This window comes from Leptosomus discolor, chromosome 1, assembly GCF_034619465.1.
Source record: "Leptosomus discolor isolate bLepDis1 chromosome 1, bLepDis1.hap2, whole genome shotgun sequence".
Taxonomy (NCBI): domain Eukaryota; kingdom Metazoa; phylum Chordata; class Aves; order Leptosomiformes; family Leptosomidae; genus Leptosomus; species Leptosomus discolor.
Genome location: NC_141391.1, coordinates 61560653 through 61582979, shown reverse-complemented (window position 1 = coordinate 61582979; position 22327 = coordinate 61560653). Strand labels below are relative to the sequence as shown.

The 22327-nt window shown below is 43.7% G+C and overlaps 1 protein-coding gene across 2 annotated transcripts in view; it reads left to right on the top strand.

The window, feature by feature from the left end:
• Positions 1–276: 276 nt before the first annotated feature.
• FGF14 (fibroblast growth factor 14) overlaps positions 277–22327 on the top strand; it is a 419412-nt gene continuing 397361 nt past the window's right edge. For both annotated transcript variants that reach the window (XM_086482068.1, XM_086482066.1), the window contains exon 1: positions 277–484. In XM_086482068.1, coding sequence (XP_086338194.1) covers positions 277–484 — 208 coding nt within the window. The remainder of the gene's footprint in view (positions 485–22327) is intronic.

Below are 22327 nucleotides of genomic sequence, written 5' to 3'. Positions count from 1 at the left end.
TCTCTCTGGGGATCTTTCTTCCGCGTTTTGCCGGTGTCTCTGATGAGGTTTTGGCCTCGGCTGGGATTTCACTACCTTACTTTTCGTTTGGCTTCATGCTGAAAAAAGGGATTTCTTTGATTTTGTCTCCACGCTTTTGGTTATAATCCAATGTTGATCTAGGGGGAATAACCATTCAGCCTGGCTGAAAAAAAAGCATCCGTTGAAAAGTCTCAAAGAAATAGACCACGTGAGGAAAAAAAACTGGGAGAAGATCGGAATATAATCATTTTTTCTATGATAAAACTGGTGCCCCTCTTCAGGAGAACTGGTCTCAATTTATTATTATGCAACCACAAGGATCTCTTCTTTCTCAGGGTGTATAAGCTGCTGGATTGCTTTTCGCCCAAATCAATGTGGTTTCTTTGGAACATTTTCAGCAAAGGATCGCATATGCTGCAGTGTCTTTGTGGCAAGAGTCTTAAGAAAAACAAGAACCAAACTGGTAAGCAATCCATTGCACTGCGTTGTTTTTCTTTTATGCTATCCTGTCTGTTGCTCGCCGAGGTAGATCTGCAATCCTGCTGAGGGGAGAAGGGGGAAATATAACGAGGCCAGCACGGACATGCATGTGCATACGTGTATGAATAAGCAAGGAGCGGTTTGGATTAGCTTCAGCCACTGTCACCCCGGAAAAAAAAAATACCAAAGGCGACCCTAGCCCAGCCTGCATCTCCTAGTTTCTATGTGGTATTTCCAAGGAGGAAACTTTTATATCGCTGCCCTTATTGAGGGGAAGCCAGTAGAGCCCCCACCGCCCCACTCCTCTCCTCGATGTGAGCCCCCCCGTGCACACCCCGAGTCAGTTTTAGGAAGAGGAGCCTGGGTCTCCCGTGGTGGTGTGAGCCGGCTCTGCCTGTGGTGGGTGAGTGCGCCGGGGCTCAGGTCCTGCACAGCACTTTCTGATTAGCTTGCAATATGTCACCCCACACACACCCACCCACCTGCCTCGCTCGGCTTTTTGAAGTCAAGCCCGACACCCCCCGCCCCCGGCCTGGGGGCTCCCCCTTATCCCCCTTATCACTCACCCCCCGGAACTTTAGGCCGGGAAGGGGGGGGGGGGGGGGGGTGTGAGGAAAGGGGGTGGACACTTTCTTGGGGCTTGTGCCCAGACGGCAACTCGGCCACCTACGCCGAGCGGCAGCAGCAGCACCGCCTGGGTGGCTGCGTCTCTCCTCCGCCTCTCCCTGCCGGGATGACCCCTCTGTGCACACGCCGGTGTCTCTGCGTGCGTCTCCATGTCTGCCTGGCAGCCAGGATCATGCGCTTCGGTTCAGCCCGGCTCCGAGGGGGAAACTTGCAGTACATTACATAAGAAATGCAAATGCAGGTGCTCTGGGCCGCCCGGTCCCGGAGGGTCACGCTGCTGCTGTTGCATCCCTCTTGCTCGGGGCGTCCGTGCGGCCAAGCCGGCGTTTTGGCGAGCAAGGTGGGCGAGAAGGGATGCTTGGCGGGCGGGGGAGCCGGGAGCTTTTCAGGGGAAATACCGGCCCTCCCCGCCCCCTCACACCGGGCTCTGGGTCGTGTGTCGTCCCCCCCCCCCCCCCTTCCCCGGCCGGCAGGTTGTCCGCAAGCACTTGCGTGCCTGGGGAGGCGAGAGCGACTGGAGCCGGGGCGGAGGGGAGGGACGCCGTGTGTGAGCGCTGGGGTGCGTGTGTGCGGGCTGCCCTGCAGTGGCAGCTCCCGAGCAGGAGGCTCCTGACGCTGGCACTGCAGTGTAGTAGATCATAGGCTTTCGTTGCCTCTCTGACACCCCAACATCAACAAGCAGCAGCCCTGGCAGCCTGCACCCCTCTCCGCCCCGGCAGCCGGGGTGCCGGCTCCTGCTTTGCCCAGCTAAGGGCCAGTGCAGAGAGTCGAGGTGGGCACCTCGGCCGATTTTTTTCTTCCCCCCCCGCCCCCCCCCCCCCCGCCTCGCTCCCGTTTGCCAGCTCGTCTCGCCCCTTTTCTCCCCGTCGCTGCCGCAGCAGCGAAGAGCAGCCACTTCTCAGCATACCAAAGAGGCCGAAATGCCCCGCCGGAGGCTGCGCTCAGCCTCCCGCAAAGTGCCCTTTGCTTCTCGCCCCTTGGCGCTGCAGCGAGACACCTCCCCGGCCGGGGGCAACTTCCAAGCCGTGTCTGCCGCCCGCCCCCCCTCTCCCTCCCGCCCCGGGGCGGGATGGGGCGGGCAGGGGCAGGGCAGCCGGCTACCTTTTCGCAGCCCCTGGGGACGCTCCTTCTCCCCCTGCCCGGGCCGCGCATGCAGGGGCCGTGACCGCAGGGGGAGAGCAACGCCGCGGCGTGGCCCTGCCTGCCCTGCCCGCTGCTGCTGCCGACAGCCCCCCGAAGGGGGGGGGGGGGGGGGGTCACGACACGGCTACAGCACCCTGGTGCTCTGGGCAAGAGGCGATGCTCCGGAGGAAGGGCTTGGCGGGGTGGTGGTTTCTAGACCTTTCAGTTTGCATACCGGGGGGATATGCAACCCCGACACCCCTCACCCCACCCCCCCACCCCCCCCAAGGCCGTGTCATTTCCTTGTGGAGGGGAGGCTGTAAGGAAACGGTCCCTGAAGCTAAGACGTGTTCCTCGGACTGCCGGGTACCGCAGCACACCGTGTATCCCCTTCCCCAGGGACTTTGCTGCACTTACCCCCCCTGCATGGGATGAGTGGGTTTTGGTGGCGGGGAGTGGCACTGCCCCCGCCGCCACTGCTACCCTGCCTGGGGAGGACTGAGCTGGCCCAGGGGGTGCCTGCTGGGGGGGGAGATGACCCGGTCTGAGCAAGCAGGGCAGAAGGGGGGAGGCAGAAACCCAGGGGGGCGGGCTGGGGGGTGGCTGCGCTCCGCTGCCGCGAGTGCCGGGGGTGCACAGGGCGGGCCGAGAGCTGAGCGCGGAGGTGGGGGCTTGTGGCTGCCGTCCCCGCCGGTCAGGCCCGTGGTACGGCTCTCCGCCCCGCGCAGTTTGCGCCTCTCTGCTGTGGTCCGACGGGATCCCGGCGGAGGAGCCGGGACGCCGAGCCCAGCCGAGCCGCATGCACTGTCCTGACATCCCGTTCCCGGGAGCGCTAAACTGCGGTAACCCCCCTGGGGAGGCTGATACCCTGCTTGGCCGGATTAGCTCGTAGCTCGGCCATAGCCGCTGTTGCTCTGGGGGCAGATCGTCTCCATCCAGGCTGGGGCCGCCCGCGGGAGAGCGGGGAGCCCGTGCCGTGTTGCCCTACCTCGCCCGGTGTCCCGGCGCCCCGGGCCGGGGGGCTCCCCCTCTGCGGGCAGCTCCGTCCTGGGAGCCGGAGAGCCCCGTCCCCGCTGCCACACGGGGCTCCGCTACACTCCCCCCGGCCCCTTTTGCCTGCCAAACTTTTCAGGAGCGACTGGACTTTTTAGTCTCAAAAGGCACCACATGAGCGAGCAGCTGCCGCTGATCCAACCGTGCGGAAAATCAAGCAGGTTAGGCAGGCACCGCTGGCTGAGATTTCAGTTTATTTAGTTATTTTCGGCCTGCTGCACGTTTTTTGTCCCTTTCAACAGCTGGTCTTTTTCCAGAAACGGGATCAGGTGGCTCATTTCCAGGTGTTCTCTGCTTTACGTTGCCTCTCCACCGCTGGCTGCATCCCTCCCCTCCGTGCGATGACCTCCTCCCGGGGCCCCCTTGCCAGCCCTGGCGGGTCCGGCTGGCCCTGCCGGGCTTACCGGCATCGAGTAGGGCTCTGGAGCGAGGGGTGAGGAGGGCAGGGAGGGACGGGGTGTGTCCAGTAGGGTGTGCGCAAGTCTCTGGCAGGATTACATCAGAGGGTTTTTTTTTTTTTTTTTAGTAATAACTTTGTTGGGACCAAATTTGTTTCAAATTTGACATCTCAGAAAGAGGACCTCCCTTTCCTACAATTATTTACCTCTTTACATCTTCATAAGGAGAAAAACTTTGAGAATCAATTGATAGGGTTTTGCTTGCACTGACTGTTTTTTTTTGGGGGGGTTTCCTGAATTTAACAGTACAAAAAGTAATGAAGCACCACATATCTTCAGCATTCTGTCCAGCATGAAAATGTTTGCAGTGTATTAAGCTCCCTGGGCCTCACTTGCTTTTGTGATTATTTCCATCTAGCTCTGCCATTCTGGCTTGTCATACCCATGGAGAGGGCTTCACAAAGTGTGAGACAAAAAAGACTTTTTCTCACAAAGAGTTAAAAATCACTTGAGACTGTAAGGCCTGAGCTGGGGCTTGCAATGATAAGATGCCATCCTGGTGGCTTCCCACCCCCAACCCCCGAGTCTCTAAACTGGGTATGGTCAGTTAGGGCATGGCTAAGTCACGCGGAGGATTTGGAGCTTGAGGGGAGATTGGGAAGGAGGGTATCTCTATTTTTTGAAGCAAATACAACAAGTGGGGTTTTTTTGTTGGTTTTGTTTTGTTTTTTGTTTTTTTTTTTTTACCCAATGAGAGCTGTTAGGGTGCCCATGGGAGAAGAGTTAGTTGGCTGGAGTATTAGATGCCCCCACGGCAGCAATTAGTATCTTATTTCACTCCTGGTGGCAGCCCAGCAGACAGAGGATGTATCATGTTTCCTCTCTGTTTACCTCCAAGGAGAGGCATCTCTCTGACTCAGTCAGGGATGTTGACAGGAGAGTAGATGGAAATTGGCATTACTATGAATATATTGCTGATAGAGGAATTTGGTTTCTGTTAGTATCAACCCCGTATCAGTCTCAAACACAAAGCCTTTTTAAAAAGAAAAGCACCTGAGATGCAGGCTGTGGCTGGACTGGGATCTCTGCATAGTCCCTTGTTAAATTCCTTCTCCGTAAAATAGACTGTTCTTTCATGGTCGCTTACAATTTTGAAAAAGTTTCTAAGCACAGCCACGCGAGGCTGGATCTGTTTAAAGCAGAAACTTGGATCTTGCCCATAAAATATATAGTGTGTGTCTTTATCTGAATTCTAAGTAAATTGCTTTCCCCTCCCCGCTGCCTTCCTTACTCATAGAAAACAAACCTCCCACTAAAAGACAAAAGGTGTTTTGCCTCAGGAAGAGCTGCAGGATTTGGTCCTTGAAGTTTCTTTCACTTAGCAGCTCTGACTGCCTAAATGCTGTAATTCCCGTACTGTTAATCGAGCCGCGGTGTGTTTCTCCTGCTCAAATGTAAAATTGCCTATTCACATGTACCTCACCTACTGAAGTTCTATCCTTTATGGAATACATTTCCTGAATTTATACAAATTTAATTATTCTTGATCAAATTAAATTGCATATTCTACTTGTTAAGGGGTGAAATTTATGCCTGCTCATGCATCTCCCTACTGTGATAAAATGCTTGCACCTAATTCAATGTGTGCTAATGACAGACCATTTATAAATTAATTCAAATATACAAAGGATGACTTAGGCATAAGGAAAATATGAAAAATTTGTTTACAGATATCATTGGTTTAAATATTTATGTGTATGCAGTTTTCATTTGAGTTTGATGTTTATTCTACTTACCTGCTTTGATTACATTAAGTATATTAATTTTGAGCTAAAATTCATATTGACTTCAAATTTAGCGAAGGAGTCATGTAGACATTCAGAATTTGTCCCTTTGCAAAGATTTTCTGTCCATTAAATGCCTGTAAAAATATAATATGGACAGGAAAGAGTTGTTTGAAACTGGAACCCAGTTTTTCAAGAGGACTTCGTCAAACTAAAGAAATAGGAAATGGCATTACACGGATTCTGGGTTGGTAGGGTCACTACTGAGGTTTTTGTGTAATCACTCAACATATTGGATGAAATGCTGTGAGTCTAGAGTGTGGTTGGATAAATGAAGTGGTTGTGTGCAAATTAAACTCTGCTGAGTATTTACAGTTGTTTCCCAAATGTGCCTGTGAGCACCAAGTCCTGCTGGAGCATGTTTCATTCAGTTGAGGATGACCTTGTTGCTCCAGGAGCAGTGATTTGTTTCTGTACCTAATTCTGTTTCAGATGGCTTTTGTGATTTTGGACACACTGTAACTTCCCTATGCCTTGATTCCCTGCTTGTTAAAAATTGTAGGCAACGTCTGAACATTGCGAAAGTGTGCTGTGGGTCCTTTTGTTTGCTTTTTGCATTTCAGTGAATGATAGCTTTTCAAAGACAAAGTACTAGTTTACTGAACAACTTACTGAGTAACAAAGCAGTGAATGATCTTAAAATTTTGCAGTCTCTGTTGTGAAAAAAAATCCTGTGGTGTAGCATAAGGCTTGATGTACAATTGATGTACAATTAATATACCTGAGAGCGACTTGCCACTGTACAGAAAGAGCGTATACAATAGAAAAACGGTGTACCTGGAAATAAACTTTGCAAGACTGGGGCCATGGTTAGTCCAGAAAGAGCCCACTTCTTGCACAGCGTGTGTTTCTACTGTCAGAACAAATGAAGCAACTGGTAAGAAAATCTTTTTATTGGAGATCATGTGATAATGTGCTCAAAGGATTATCTTCATCTTCAGTCTGGCTATTAAAAAATTATTTATTATGTTCTCAAAGTGGATCTTTAGAGGGCCTAAGCCACTCAGAAATACTGAAAATTGTAATTGCAAAGGGAACTGATGGTGTTTGGCACCATGATGGCCTGAACTCACAATGGGCAAAATGTGTGTCATATATTCTTTTTAATACACTCCGCAGCAAAGGTAAATAGCATGTGAATAACAAAGTTGTTATTCAAATCAGGAGCACGCTGACTTCAAAGAGGATCTTGTTGAAGGCAAAACCTCAAAAATCATCAAGTGAAAGGCTTTTAATGGATTAATGGAATGCTGGTTTTGTGTGCCTGTAGCATACTCTTTTGGAAGCACTCACAGTAAATAGTAGCAAAGACAGTAAATAGTTGCTGATGAGACAGCATTAAGTCATAATAATAATATCAGTAGTAAAATTCAATGCAGAAGTCAGAATAACACCTTCTGCAGTAAAATTCAACGCACTAGTTTAGAAAACATACTGTGTTGAACATAAGCAACATTTTAACAGTTTGAGAGTTAATATTGGATCGTTGTGTGGGTCAAATGACAATAAATGACACTCAGTTGCTGGCAGAAATTGGTAGTGTAATTTTAATTTTTGTATTTTGTGTTTTCACTGTGACACCTGCTTATTTTACTTTTAACTGGAAAGAGTATAAGGAATTGTGTGGAATGAGTTTAACATTTGCACACTGAAGGTAGTACCTTGAAAATTACTTGGCTTGATCATTTTGTGTCACTAAAATTAACCGTGTCCCATCAGACAGCAGAATCGAAAAAAGGTTAAACATTTTAATTCCATTGGAATTGTTCTGGCTTTTGCTCTCAGGCAGTGAGACAAATAAGCTGTAATCCTCTATGAAAAAATTGTTTTAAGGAGATTCCAGAAAGGTCTGTATTTCACTGAGCTGATAGGGGAATAGACTTTGCTGTTCTCCGAAAATTCATCATGTCATCCATGTTTTTTTCATGCAGCTTTGTCATTTGGAAAGATAACGTAATGAGGATACAGAATGTGTGGGACTCGCGCCTTAGCTCTTGAACATGTTCTGTCTCCAGCTCTGGCCTTTAGGTGGTCTAGGAAAGACGTAAGACACGGGGCAAATCTAGGTGTGATCCTTATCCTAATCTACCTTTTCAGTTTTCACCTGTCACTAGACTGTCTTAAATCAGAGTTTTTATTTAGGCCACCGCATGTAGTAGCTTCTTCTTAATGCATCTTAACTTGTCAAACAGCATTTCTATTTTGAGCATCAAAAACTTAGTGTGGCAGCTCCACGTAACCACATGCTATATGGAAAGGGTGTGGAGGAGTTTGTACTTTCAGAAGGTACTCCTTGGTTCTTCTCCTGTTGAAAAACAGGGGCTAATACTGCTATTCCTTCTCTGTGTTTGTTATTACCGATTACGGGGAGCTTTTCAGGGGTGAGTATCTCATCTGTAAGGTGAAGAACTCTTCCTTCATGGTGCCTTCTCCTTCCTTGAACTGTCAGAAAATCCTGGGCATTTCTATCATCTCAGTTCCTGTGCAGTATAACTTGCCTTTCCTGAGGATATAGGATGTCTCTGGCTTTGGAGGACAAAGATGAAGCAGCAGCTGACACATCCCCTTGTATGCTCTGCTTTCGTCCAGCTAAAGCGAGTTAATTCCTATGGATTTTCTAGGCCTATGGGATAAGGAAGTGTCTCCTGCAAAGGGCATGTTTTCACAAAGTCCTTTCTCTTGAGGGAAGAAGTAGGATATTGCTCCCTTGAACAAACTTATAAAGAATTAAGCTCTAGTGTGACCGAAAACTGTAATTTTGTACCCGAGTTGAATGGTTTGAGCATGAGAGAGAGCTTGCATACAAAAGCAAAGACTTCTGTTTACATATAAATCTCTTGGTTCTTACCAATGCTAGCAAAGGAAATATAGAGGAATTTCATTGCCCTTTAATGAAGTTTGAGCCGAAAATGTTAATTTAAAGAAGGCAAGTTTGCCAGACTTGTTACTCTTTCAGTAAATCTATTTCTAAGCATGACTTGGTACATTTAAACAAAACGTCCAGATTAAACGGTTCCTAGTTCACACTTCTCATTAGAGAAGTGCACTATGGAGTGTTGCTATTGCCTAGTAGTTTCTATGGGTCACTCACTGCTAATGTAGTACATTTATTGACGTTGAATGAGATGAACAGGAACTACCAGTGCAAAACATAGAGTAAAATATAGAAAAAGGTGTGGAAAAATTGTAGAGTAGGGAAATGCTGGAAAAAATCAGTTAAACCATTAGTACACCAGTATCTTAAAACAGAGTATCCTATCAGGAATATCTTAATAATGGTTAAATTAATTGTAGTGCTTATTAATTCATAGTGCTCATGATATGAAAAAACACTTTACAATTCTGATTTTCTTGCAACTAGAAATTGCAAGTCGAACCCAGACTGCTAATAGTCCCTGAGAAACTGAACCTAAATGTGATTTAGGCAGATTATCCCACTAGGAGATCAACCCAAGATCTCGGATGTGAATTAACTTCAGGATGTCAAAAATCCAGGTGCAATTTTGTGGCTTGGACTCTTTCAGCTTTCACTAAAATCCCTGTTTTAAAATAGCACTAACAGGTGGATTAAAGTTTGTAAACACTTGTGCCCCCAAGAGATTTCCTCCTAGCCCCTTGCCAGTATAAATCATTTTTTTTTATGTTTGTCCCCATGTGAAGGAGACTTTCTACCTCAAACAATAGGGTTATGTGGACTTTTAGTACCAACATTTGCTCACCTCTTGGCTTTACTCAAACCTGTTTTATCTCCGTGAATGTGACCTGGATGCATCCCGAGCATTGTTGCCTCCATTGTAGCCTCTCACATCTCCTTCAGTTCTTTCACCTGCTGCTTGTGCAGGCATCTCACCTTTTTACTTTGTGTTAGGGTCTCTTTGGAGAATTAGCCCTTAATTATGTTTTTTTTTCAGCTATTTTTAAGTTCTCTCCACCACTTTGAATAATTAGCTAGTGGCAGTGAGCAGTATGACTGTACAGATTATTACTGGTGTAATAGATATTTATAATGGATGAAGGGCAGGCTGATGGACTATCCTTTTCTCTATTGGACATGAGCTGTATGAGTGATTGGTTTTCCACTTTCTCCTGATTTACAGTAGCAGAACTAGTGGCACTGAGCAGGAGTACATAAATGCAGAGGCAGTAAAGCAAATGTGATTAATTAGGAGAAGACAGTAAAATCAGCAAGAGGATTCGGAAGACCTAAGAACAAACGTTATCCCTTTCATTTGTTTTGATGATTGTTTGAGGATATTACTTGCTTGAGGATAAAATGCTTTATGTGGTATTCTGCTGTTAAAGCAGGACTCCTCAGCTTCCAAGGAAGTTTTCTGGATAATATTGCTGAGCAATTCTTACTTGACCTGGTAGAGAATTGGTTCCAGGTCCTGGATTTGCCATGGGTGCTACGTGTCTCCTTGAAGCTTTTGGCCGTGGTACCTTGCTGAACTGTTCCCAGAGAACTGCAAAACCCATGTGGATGCAGGCATTCCCCATGTGTCCATACCTTCAGCAGGATACAACAGAGCAAACGTGTGGTCTGGATCTTCTTCACCTTTGATTGAGTTCACTTTTGATAGTCTAGTTTTGAGACATTATTGTATGAGAGGACTGTAACATGCCACTTTAGTGCAACATGCTCTAGGGCTCCTGCTAACCAGGTACGTTATGGCCAAAACCAGTGACTGTATGTGTTATTAAGCCCTGTGTTCTGACATGTTGAGCTCTGCCTACTTGCGTAAAGTTTTGAAACATGTCAGAGATGAATTCCCTTACCTTTGAAACTTGTAGCATGGGCTTTTCTTTCATGGAACAGGTCACCTAAAAGCAGTACAGGATTGGTTTACAGCAAATACATCATTATGTAGTGTTTGTATTGAAGACCCACATTTTTCAAAGGAGGCCTTATTTTGTTTCAGAAGTGGACTTTAAACCCTGATAATGTTTGTAGAGTTGTAAAACTGTAAGAGAAAAAAAAAAAAGCTGTTGTAGTTTCCTAGGTAATACATATCTGGGTGAAATCAATGAGGAATGTGCGCCAAGGTAGTGGGAATGGAGTCATTGTGATTTTGTGTTCTAGTGTCTTTCCTCATTTCAGTTCATCTCTGGAGTTTATAAGAGATGACGTATCTGTCTGGGCTATTACTGGATAAAGTGGAGCTGAGTCCTGTGATTTGTGGGCCACAGAAGATAACTCCTCGTTGAAGGTTTTCAGGGAACGTATATCTTAGAAGACATTGGCTTTCTTAGCACTTCAATATCACGCATGTTGATTTTGACCATTGCCATATACCACTGGGGTAAACACAATCTAAGAGGTTCCTTACTTAAGTAAATATGGTGTTCTCAATTTAAAAAAAGTCTTTAAGCACAATGAGAACAAATAATTGAACCTAAGGATATGCAGGTGAGTATCACAGTAGTTTAACTGTAAGGCTATTTAGTTTCATGGCCTCCTAGATGCTGGATGAGAAAGATTTTATTCCAGATGTGCCAAATGCCATCAGGATGAAAGCAGAGGCAGAAGGTTAGGACTTTATAACCAAAGCAGAAGTAACCTGTAAGTTGTGCAGGCTAGGTTAAAATTTTGTAATAAAAAATCAGGAGAAACAGCAACGTGAGGGTTCATTATGTTTGCTGAAGCCCATTTTCCTTGGCTTTCACTGGCTGGCTATGTGACTGTGGTCTAAGTTGGTTGCCAAAAAGAATACTTTCTAATAGATTTAAGATGGAAGATGAGGAAGAGATAAATACCAAGCCTTTGTACTCATATATATAGGTTAAGAATTTGGGGATGGAACTTGATGAAGTTAAAATAAAAGTCAGAATGCAATGTTAGTACATTAGATTAGGTTTTTTTTCAAGTGCTGTGTGGATGATACATGAATAGTGTGGGATGCTCTCTCTCCCACTTATTCTCAGAGGGAGATGAAAAACCAGAACGATAAAAGAAATTATAAAGTAAATAATGAAGGGATTAAAGGAATCTGTAGTCATTTAGACAGGTTAGTGATAGAGAGTCCTACAGGCAAGCAGAATTTAGAAATTGTTTAAGCTACTTATCAATCGAAGATCAAATAGATCTGAAATTTAAGGACATTTTCATGGAAAACCTCTATTTCTAGAAGTGATTCTTTTCCAGGGATATCTAAGAGAGTTACGTTTGAGAGTCTAGCTTGTCTCAATTTATTCCATTTATAGCTATCTTGCTAAAGGTGAGATATCCTTGTAAATGTTGCTTTGCTTTTATAAATGAAGGTGCTCCCACACTCTCATGAGTCTACCAGCTGTCATTGCACTGCTCTGAAGGAGTGGCCTCCAGGGTGACCTTAGGCTGAGTGTCCAGTGCCTCCTGCTTGCCTGCCTGCTGTCGCGTGCACGGTCTGCGAGCCGTCTGCGTGAGCACGCCTGGCAGCCGTTGCTGTTTTGGACCTGCATGGGCATGTGGAGTCCTACGTGCGCTCCAACTGCCTGGGCTAACACCTGCAGGCTCACCTGCAGGAGAGATGGCACATGGGTCTACTCACGAGAGTGGCCCTCAAGCTGAACTGAAACAGTCAGTGTAGTTGCCACAGTAACTGCTGGTGAGAGGAAGTGTATTATTCCCCCCCTGCCCCAACTGATTTATAGCACACCTTTAAAAAGGCAGTGCGTGTTCTACAGATCTTAAGCTTTGTAAATCTTTGTATCAGACATCATGCACTGGCCAGTGTAAACTATAGAGATATCCAACACTGGAAGCATTTAAATAGCTTTTGTGTCTATCAAGAGGTTTCAAAGGCATCTCTGCACACTTGCAAGCATTATGTGCAGTGAAGGAGGGTAGTATAGGTTCAATACTAATTTGCCTTTTTCTTCCAATAGCTCGTTAAGACCACAGTCAAATAGGTCAAGAACATTAGGTGCTGTTCAGACTTAGTAGATCACCGTAAGTCTGCATCAAGAAGCATATACTGGAGATCTTACAGTAACTTCAAAGGGAGAGCCAGTCTCTTCTCATTAGCAGATGGCAAGTAAGAATTGTGAATAGGAACGGTCCACCTTCATTTTGGCACTGATATCCTTCTCCAACCTTAAACTCCTCCTAGTTGTTCAGGAACCTAAGACTGAATTTATATTGCTTAATTAAAAAGGGCCAGGGATTGATCCAAGTCCAAATGGCTCTGGCTGGCTCATGTCCACCTTACTTGCAGTTGCTACCCTCCCTAGGAGATTTAGCTTGGAGAGGGCAAGCTGAAGTGGTCCAAAACTGCCTGGGACTTAAGGAACAAGTGTGAGTGACCAGGGATCTAACACTTCCTTTATTTAGCAGCATGAGCACAGCCAAAGAGGATCAGAAAACTCCTTTCACCTCCACTAAGGAAAGTTAGGGCAAACGCTGCTTGGAGGGTGATTTACTTGTGCCCCCAGCCTCAGGGTGGGAATGCACCTGCACCAATAACAGCATATGACACCATCCCACGCAGGCAAAAGCAATATTAGAGCTTCAGTAGAAGGGGTGAATCCCAGCTTCATCCTTTGAGGAAGGAGCACCTAGAAAGAGACTTCCTATGGGGTCTTGGTTAACCCTGTGAAAAGCTGGTGGAGCAAACAGGCCAGAGAACCCTGCTTCAGAGTAAGGCTGCCAGCTGAGCAGCAGAGACCTGAGTTTGCAAGTAATGAATCATACTGAATTTCTGAGGAGGGTGAACCAGACAGGAAAGGAGGCTCAGACTTGCAACAGATTTCCCCTTTCTCCTCTCTCTGACAAGAAGATGCAGCTCCAGGGTTAGGAGGAGCTGAAGGACAGGAGGTTTCATCTGTCTCTAAAGAAAACCTTTTTCTCCCTCTTCACTGACTTTCCTCATCACTGCCCTTACTAGGGATCACCCCTTCATTTGTGTGAGCATGTGCAATGAAACTGGCCAACACTGTTGGTCATCTGAGTAACCTGTTGTTGTACTGCACACCCATCTTCTATCTGCAGAGCTATATGGACACCGACCTGAGTTGCTGCTACATGTGCTTCTTGATCTGCCTTTAATTAAAGGGTACATATTTCTCCCCATATGACCGCCAGTCCCTCTCTTCCCTTATATAGTTGTGAGAAGCCCAAGTAAAGAAACATTTTTACTGATTATTGATGCTTTAAATATTTTGGCAGGCTACATCTGGTCATGATCTGTGAATTGAAAGGGTCTGGCTCGTAGTCTGACAGTATGATCCGGTATATTTCTGTGTATTTTGCCTATATTAATACAAATTAGAAATTATAAAACAGTTTGGGCTTGGGTTTTGTTGCTTGTTTGTTTGTTTGTTTTAAAATAGTTTTAGGGAAAACAAGTTTATAGCACTTGGAATCTCTTTAATCTTTTCTCTGAGGATGCAACGGGTATGTTTAGTCTTGCATTTAATGCTAAATATGAAAAGGTTGAATTTAAGCAGTGGATGCTTCTCTTTTCATGAATTCCCTGAAAACCCCTTAAGGTAACTCTTCCTTTACAAATTGAAAATCATGACTTAGTCTGGGGCTAGATGAGGGTGTTGCATTTAACAAGAACAGAGATTTTTGTGTTTTCATTGCTTACAATAAAGCCAATTGTGAAAAGCTCTGATCATGGGAAGTAGTTTTGTGTTGCCTTAAAATAAAGCACAGTGGGGGGCTTTGTTCAGCATGTAGGCTTGTTACAAAGAGCTGGGAATTCTGAAACCACTCTATAAATTTGGAAGTCGAATCAAATCTTCTAAGTTGGTAAAGTCTTTTTAGCAATAGAGGAGTGAAAGACTTTCAGTATAAATACTTCTCAATTTATTAGGTACCTTGGAAACTCTTTCTTCAGTTAGTAGCACATTAATGTAACATGGCCAGGACCTTTTACACAGCATGGCAATTGAATCAACTTGGGCCAGACTAACTGCATTGAGATTCTTTCCAAGAGTGAAAGTATCTTTTCTTCATTCCCTCTTCCAGGCTGGAGAAATTAAGGTTTTGGTGTCTCCTCATTTACAGTGTCTTTATTTTTGGCATGCTACCTGAAAGTACCAGCTTTAATCCTTCTTCTGGAAGTTCCTTGCTATTTGCTTTACACTGCTGTGCTCCATTGTCAGATTAGGTCATCAAAGACCTCTGAAGAGGGGTTTTACAGGAGGATAAAGGGATCATGCTCTCCATAGCCAGAACATTGGACCATTCTTGTGATGGATGTGATCTTTGCCCTCAGAGGGAAAGAAGGGAGAGGTATTTTTGGCCTCAGCACACTGCTTTGGGTTTTTAAAATCTAGCTAGATTTCAATACTCAAATCCTCTCTTGCTGATCCACCACTTCTTGGTCTCTGTAAGCAGAGGCCTCTGTTTCTGTGGAAGACAATAATTTTCTTGTACAGATTAATAGGTTTTGCGCTTAATCTACTATTACTTGAATAATTCTTACAGCATCAGCCTCAGTCTGCTCCATCTTCTTGTCTATTTTAACTTACAGTGACTAATTTGCAGAACAAGCGTGTCTTCCCCAGTTTGCATTCAAGGGCATTAATGTATAATGAAACAAATCTAGGTCTACAGAAACCAAACAGAACAAGCAGCAAATGAATGGTTGAGACAGAACAACGGTTTCCCCCCATGTGGGCACGGTCCTCTTGGGTTTTCCCTCTAAAGAGAATTGAGATTTTTCTCAGAATCCCAAAGTTCTTGGTTTTTTTCGCTCTATTTGGTATAGGCGACAGTGGAAACCAGAACAAACTGGAGGCTACACAAACGGATTTCACAAGTCTCAATGTTTCTTCAATGAAGGACCTCGAAGGAAATTTGTAAAATGGAAGGCTGAGTTGGCAGGAATTTCTAATCCTTTTGAAAAAATACTTCTAAAAAAAGGAATATCACAGAATGAAAGTTCAAACTGCAAACACAGCAGTATACAAATTAGTAAGCGGGTCACCTGGTAGTCTCCTTGCCACTGGTACATGGCACTAATGTTTTCTCCCTGAGGGGGATGTGCAACAAGAGTATCCTAAGTCCCTGACAGAGCACTATCTTTTTTTTTTTTTTTTTAATCCAGTACAGAAAGATCTAGTGTAGAAATATATGGCATTGGTAGATAAGATACAAAAGCAGTACTTTTCAAAGAATAGGGCTAAAAATATTAATATTTTTAAGGTTAGATATAATGACGAGTTTATAGAGCTTCTGAAAATGCCCTGGTTGAAGGCCAGTACGTAATGTGCTGTCCAGCGAACTGCAGTACACTCAACTAATTATGAAATAAATGTCCATGACTGAAACAAAATGTAAAAATTCTTGGTTTCAGTTCATTGCTGTTTGACTTAGGAGGGCAGTTAAACCAAAAAGCGCCGTGATACTAAACCCAGTGTTCGTGGTACTCTCTGTGAGTGCCTAAGCCTTTTGAACTGAGAATACGCTGAGAAAGTCAGGTGGCCAAGGTAGTGAAGCAGTGTTTTCTGGAGGGTTTATAGGAACCAATTATATGCAATTTGTTTAAATTAGTGGTGAGCAGTTCTACATTAACAGTTGTCTTAGTGCTAATAAGTAGAAGTGTCTGGATGTGGTACTTCGCATGCTCAAGTTGTACCCGTGCTTCAAGAGGAGCCAGATCTTTCATCACACTCAATACTTTCATGCCAAAAGCTTTTTCACTCAGATATTTTAACAAGCTCATTTTACATCAGTGTGCATTGCATTCCTGTCTTCTTTCTGGTTTTTTCATAACTGGGCAAACTGTTACCACATTATTCTCAAGGTCATAAATTAGCTGTTGCCCTGACATTTCCTGTAATATCGCTGTTAAAAGACATCATTTCTGTCATAATGTTCCATGGCTGCTGCCTGGGTGGACTCCTCTTGCCCCTAGATGCATAGTTACCTAATTAGAGATTACCCTGTAACAGAGCTCTTCAGCCTATATTTCCTCTTCTTAGCCCACAGAGGACACAGGCATGGGAAAATTAATTTTGCCAGTGCCATGGATTCTACTACAGTCTGCTTATTCTCCTCCTACCTCCTTCAGCTCTCTCTCCCCATCTTCCTTTCAGCTAAATTTTTTAGGGAGAGAGTGAAAATCCTGCTTTACAATGACCAGCAGGGATTTTTTTCCACCTGGGGACGGGATTTGGAGCAGACTTTCTCACTACTTCTGTGGGTACAATACAAAACTCCTGTGAGTTCACATCCTTTGCTATGGGTCCTTGGCAGCACTGTATATTTCTGAGTATTTTAAATCCTGACAGATTTTAAAAAGCCTAAGAGCTAGGACACCTCTGCTATGCTCTGTAAGAGATCTCATGGTCTTTCTCCTACATTTCCCTTCAGTGATGAGAGGAAGTATCCGGTGCCTGCTGTCAATGCCATAGTGACAATTACCATCATCCTTGGAGCGTGGCACATGGCCCTGCTACCTCGTGAGATTCAGTGTGGCCCCTCCACCTGGTGAGGTTCAGTGTGGCCTTCCTACCTGGTGAGGTTCAGTTTGGCCTTCCTACCTGATGAGGTTCAGCATGGTGAAGATGTTTCATAACAGAAGAAACCTTTGCTTTAGGAGTGAAGAAGTTTTGAACTTTGAGTTGGTGGGGTACTGTGGGGTTTATGGTACTGCCCTTCTGAGAACAGGCTCTGCTCAGAACAAATGAGGGTGGATTCAAATAACAGATGGGAAGGGAAAAGGCTTCTGAAATTTCTCTAGAGAGAGCACAGGCCCTGCTCACTGTAGCATCCAGCCTGTGTGCAGAGGGATTTGCGTGAGTGGAGGAAAGGGAGGAAAGAACAAAGCCAGTAAATCCACTGGTACCCTGATGTCCCACAAATAAGCTTCAGGTTTTGTGGCTGAGATATCAAAATTTTGGGGTCTTTTTACTAAAAGTTCTTCTGTTCTACAGGAGGTGAAAAACGACAGGTAGTTTTATTTTTATTATAGAAAGACTTCCTGCGCGTCTGTGTACTATACTGACAGTTGTTCACTGTGTACTCCTCTCCTTTCCAGCTCTTTCAGGCTAATGGGTACCATGAGTCTGTTAATACTTACAAAATTACCTTTATTTTGGTTTTTCTTCATCATGCAGCAGCCATTTAATCTGTGTCCACTCAACTTTGCTCCATTTTTGGCAATACTCTATTAAGAATTTAAGAAGACAATGTCTAAACAGGAGCCAAATAGTCATATTTATGATGGATGTACAAGGACATGAAAGAACACTTAGAGGTTAATTTTGGCGCTACTGCTCTGACATCTCAGAGTTTGGCATGTACAAAGAAGCATAAATGATTTTTCAGTGGATGCTAGTTCTATTAGATTTTGGTTCTCTGCAGGCAACTTTTAGTTTGAAAGATCTAGTTGTAATTTGAGAGATAAATAAGTTAATACATATTACACAAATTCCCATTCTGCTGTTAACAGATCACAAAATGTTCTTAAAGGTCTGCAATGTTAATGGTGGGATTGGGCTCATGGTTTAGTTGTTGTGACTTGGAATATCAGTTGTGTTGCAAAAAAAAACCCCTTTTTGTTTGGAGCATTCAACTCCAGCCCAAAGGTATTTTCAGTAAGGGGGAACACTGCCCTTGGCTTGGATGAGTGTTGCAGAGAAAATTTTCCTATGCTTATTTAATAAACGGGATCTATTCAATTAGCAGCAACGTAAAATGGAAGGTGCATGGCCTGTAAAAACCAGGTGCATGTGTAAAAAACACACCTGGCCTGTGTGGTTTTTAGGGGTAATACTAACATTCAGTTTCTTAACCAACCTTTCACAACTGTATAGTTTTACCAATGCCTTTCAGTATATTGATAGGTTTCACAAAGAGCTCAGCCATTCAAAAACTGTATATCAATTCAGTAATTGCAGGCTCAAGGCCCTTTCTGTATCTCAGTCTTTACACAAGTGAAGATGCTAACCTTTGATTATTTTACAAGGATTAGTAGCAAAAAGCCAGTACAAATTTGCTGTCTTTAAGATTCATTGTTCGTGAAAATGACCCAGTTGTTTTATTTACCCTTTAGAAACCAAGAAGTTATTATTTCTGTGTATATTTCCTCCCATCTCTTTTTCTCTCTGCTCTTGGAAACTGGAACAAAAGTGTTGCAGATTGCCTTTCCTCCCTCTCTACAGGTTCGGGCTCTTCCTAGAGGCTAGATAAGGACTGATTTTACTGCATCAAGCAACTCACAATATAGCATGTTCATAGCGAGCTGCATGCTGCACAATCTGTGGCACCTCATTGAGTCTCAGGCTGCAGCTTATATAAATAGATGAAACTGTATCGACTTGTTAAAGATTTTTTTTTTATAAACTGGCACTAAATGCTGTATAGTTTGTTCTAAAAGACCCAGTTAGGGAGTGATGCAGTAGCCTAATGTAATAAATAATTAAATAATAAAATACAGCAGTACACAGGACTTTATTAGTAGAGGCAGCAAACATATGCACGTCAAAGACAGAGCAGACCAGTTAAGAAATAAAATTAAAGATTTTAGGGTATTTTTATTGCCCAAACTAAGAAAAATGTTCACATTTAATAAGCAGCATGGAAATAGATGAAAAGTTAATTCTATTTAATTTATGTTATGTATTACTATTTTGGCATAAGATGATTTTACTTACATAAATAGGAAAATACTTAAGTAGGAAATAAGGAAATTATTTCTATCTTGATAGTGTCTTTTAACAGATAGTAATTATTTATTGTTTACTCTAGTCAGCTGTGATCCCAAGTAAATTTCTTTCTTAGTCTTCATCAGTCTTTCAGAATGTTCCGGAGGTAAAAGTAAGGTAATGCTTCATTTGTCTTACCAGTTGCTTGTTCTGTCTTATTAATAGATAGGTCACAGTAGCTATAGGAGTGGAGGCACTGAAGTCATGGTCTTCACTTTTAGAAGCAAGACTGGAAACCTGTCTTCCTTGAAATACCTTTTCAGGGACAAAAATTATTAAGAATAGTGTCATCATAGAGGTAAAACACAGTTTTGGATGCTCACTGTTCTTCATCCCAAGACCCTATAGTACTACTGTTTTCTGCCCAAATTCAACATCTCACTGGGCAGTGGCAAAGGATAGGATTTTATTATTGAGTGCCTCTGCTTTATCTGCGTAGTATTGCCGTGGTCATGAAAAGAAGTGTTAAAAATATGTGCTGACTGTGCCAGATGCATCTCAAGAAAATCTCCATACAATACTGTGCACTCATTTAAATGGTGCTATTCACATGGTAAGGGCGAGATTATACTTAGTTCTGCACTTGGCGTACCAAGGACAAGGCAGTACTTAGCTCTTCATCATTTTGCTGTGGAGTGGCTGGCACAGGAGGGATGGCATAGAGGGATGTTCAGGAGGTGATTCTTGACTAGGTGGGAAAAGCCATGTCTCTGCTCTTTCTGAAGTAGCCAGAAGGCTAGAGGCAGACCTGTATAGAGTAATACCCCAGTAATTTCTTCCAGTTACAACAAATCCATCTCTGATGTCACATGGAGTCGTGTGATTCTGCTGATTAAAAAGGCACCCGATTCCTGGATTCCTAATGATATGTGGGACACAACCGCAAAGCCAGTGCTCTGCTTTAACGTAGGTAGAAATTAAAATTGATAACTCTACCTCAGTGGTTCACAATATTTTTTTGAAGTGTTGTTAGGTGCTTCCTGCTCCTCACTCATTTGTCCCTATGCTGTAACAGGTAGTTCTGCTTATACTGCAAGTAGTCTCCTGTTTTCCTCAGTTCCTCTGATCAGTTGACAGTGTATGCTACTGCCACATGTTGCAGAAATTAAAACAACAAGTTACAGGATGTTATTTCAAATCTAACAGCTTCTACTTGTGGGTGTGAGCAGGTAGATGAATGGTGAGGTCTTTTAACATCTTTCACCTCAGACTTTGAGCTGTGACTCACATAGCGTTGCTAACATACAGTATTTACACAAGTGGAAGCAATATGACCTATTCTACTGCACTTTGAGCACCTGTTCAAAGCTGGATGTGGTTGATATCCAGATGACCTGAACACAGCACGTGCAATGCAGGCAGAAAGACCAGGATGTAATTTCGGCTGTTTATGCTTGAGTGAGGGTGACTTCCACAATCAACAAGGTGGGGGAACAAAGAACCATCTCCTGCTTGTGGCAGAATTATCACTCCTTATTTTTGGTGTTTCCTTTTAAGACCAGTTCCTTGACTGTGGCTATGGCATGAAGCTAATGCATGGGCATATGATGTAAATAAACATCTTCACTGCAGACATGCATTCCTCGACCGGTTTTCTAGTTTCCTGTTTCAGGTTAGAAACGCTGTTCAACATTGACCCCCAGGGGGCTGAGACGACAGTGGGAGAACAAAGAAAAGAAGTCATGCCCCAGTTCCACTGACCGCAACCTTCCCTCTATGAACACGTGAAAGAAAATTGCCCAGGAGTCATAAGCATTTCTGTATGTGATGTGGGGACAATGTTGACAGTTCTCCTATGTTTAAGCTACTGAGTCTGCAGCAAGATACCCACAGCCTCAGGAGAAAAATTAGCCAAACCCCTCACCATAGAAGAGTGTCTCATCTGATGAAAACTGAAAGGGTTTCTTTCACATCAGTGGTGCTGTGGAGATTTGCTTCTGTCACAACAGCACTTACCTCCTAGAAGGACTGCCATGTAATATAATATCTGAAACAAGTGCATTACCTTTCTTTCTGTATGAATAGAAGTAATGAAAAGTGCTCCAGAATATTTTGTGACTGTAGTGATTTTAAGGAGAAAGGGGTAAAAGTTTTTGTCTGGTTTCACTGATAATGCCAAGCATTTTTCTTTTTTTTTTTTTTTGGGGGGGGGGGGGGGAGGAAGAGTGCAAAGAACAATTGATGCTATGGAAACTATCAGATGTGTGGTAGTTTTACTGTCCTTTTTTTCCTTTAAAATCAAGTCTGTTTAAATCCATTCATTCAGTAGTGTGCTGAAGGCTCTGAGAGAACAGGGCATTACCAGGAGCTCTGTATTACTTTGCTTTCTATATGGTAGATAGACATTTCTGTTTGCAACACACAGGTTTTTTCAGATACACTATAGAAAAGATAGCCAATAAAAATTAATTGCTTTAAAGTAGTTGTATCCGTCCATGACATAAAATATTCTGCAGATGTTAATTAGGATTTCCAAAATTTCTATGGGCTATGGGAGTCATACTAACCTCTATTTAGAGATAGGGCAAGGGGGAATAGAAAAGCATAATGACCTAATATTTTTGTATAATACTCTTTCTAAGAACACAATCTTATTTTTCAATGCCTTAACCATAAAACCATTCTTTGCTCACTAGCCTTCATACCCTGGCATCCAGATATCTGAAAAAAAGTAAATAGCTCCCAGGGATGTGAGGCAGCTAAACCTGGTGCATGTAATCACAGTGCTTGTTTTCAACTTGGTTTTGTTGCTGCTTGACAGTATTTGTCAATACATTATTGAAAACAAACAAATAAATTAAAAGTCATTAAAAGAAGCTGCAAAATCAAGCATTCAAATGTTAGGTCTACTTGACTTTAGAAAGCTGTAATGCTTTAACTGCAGCAGTAGGATTAAATCCCTTAATTCGTAGGCCATTGTACCAGGAAGGAATAAGAAGCCCGGGTATAAAGAAACCTCCTGTTGGTACAGCAGTTAACTTTCTTCTTAACTGATCTCCATTATATGTATTAATTATGATAGACTTGGGCTTTAATTACTTGGTTACCTATTGGTTTTTATTCTTTGTCTTCACTGTCTGAGCACTGAGCATTGCCTGCGCCCTGCAGGAGCACCGGAGGGAGTACCTCCCAGGCAGCTTGAGA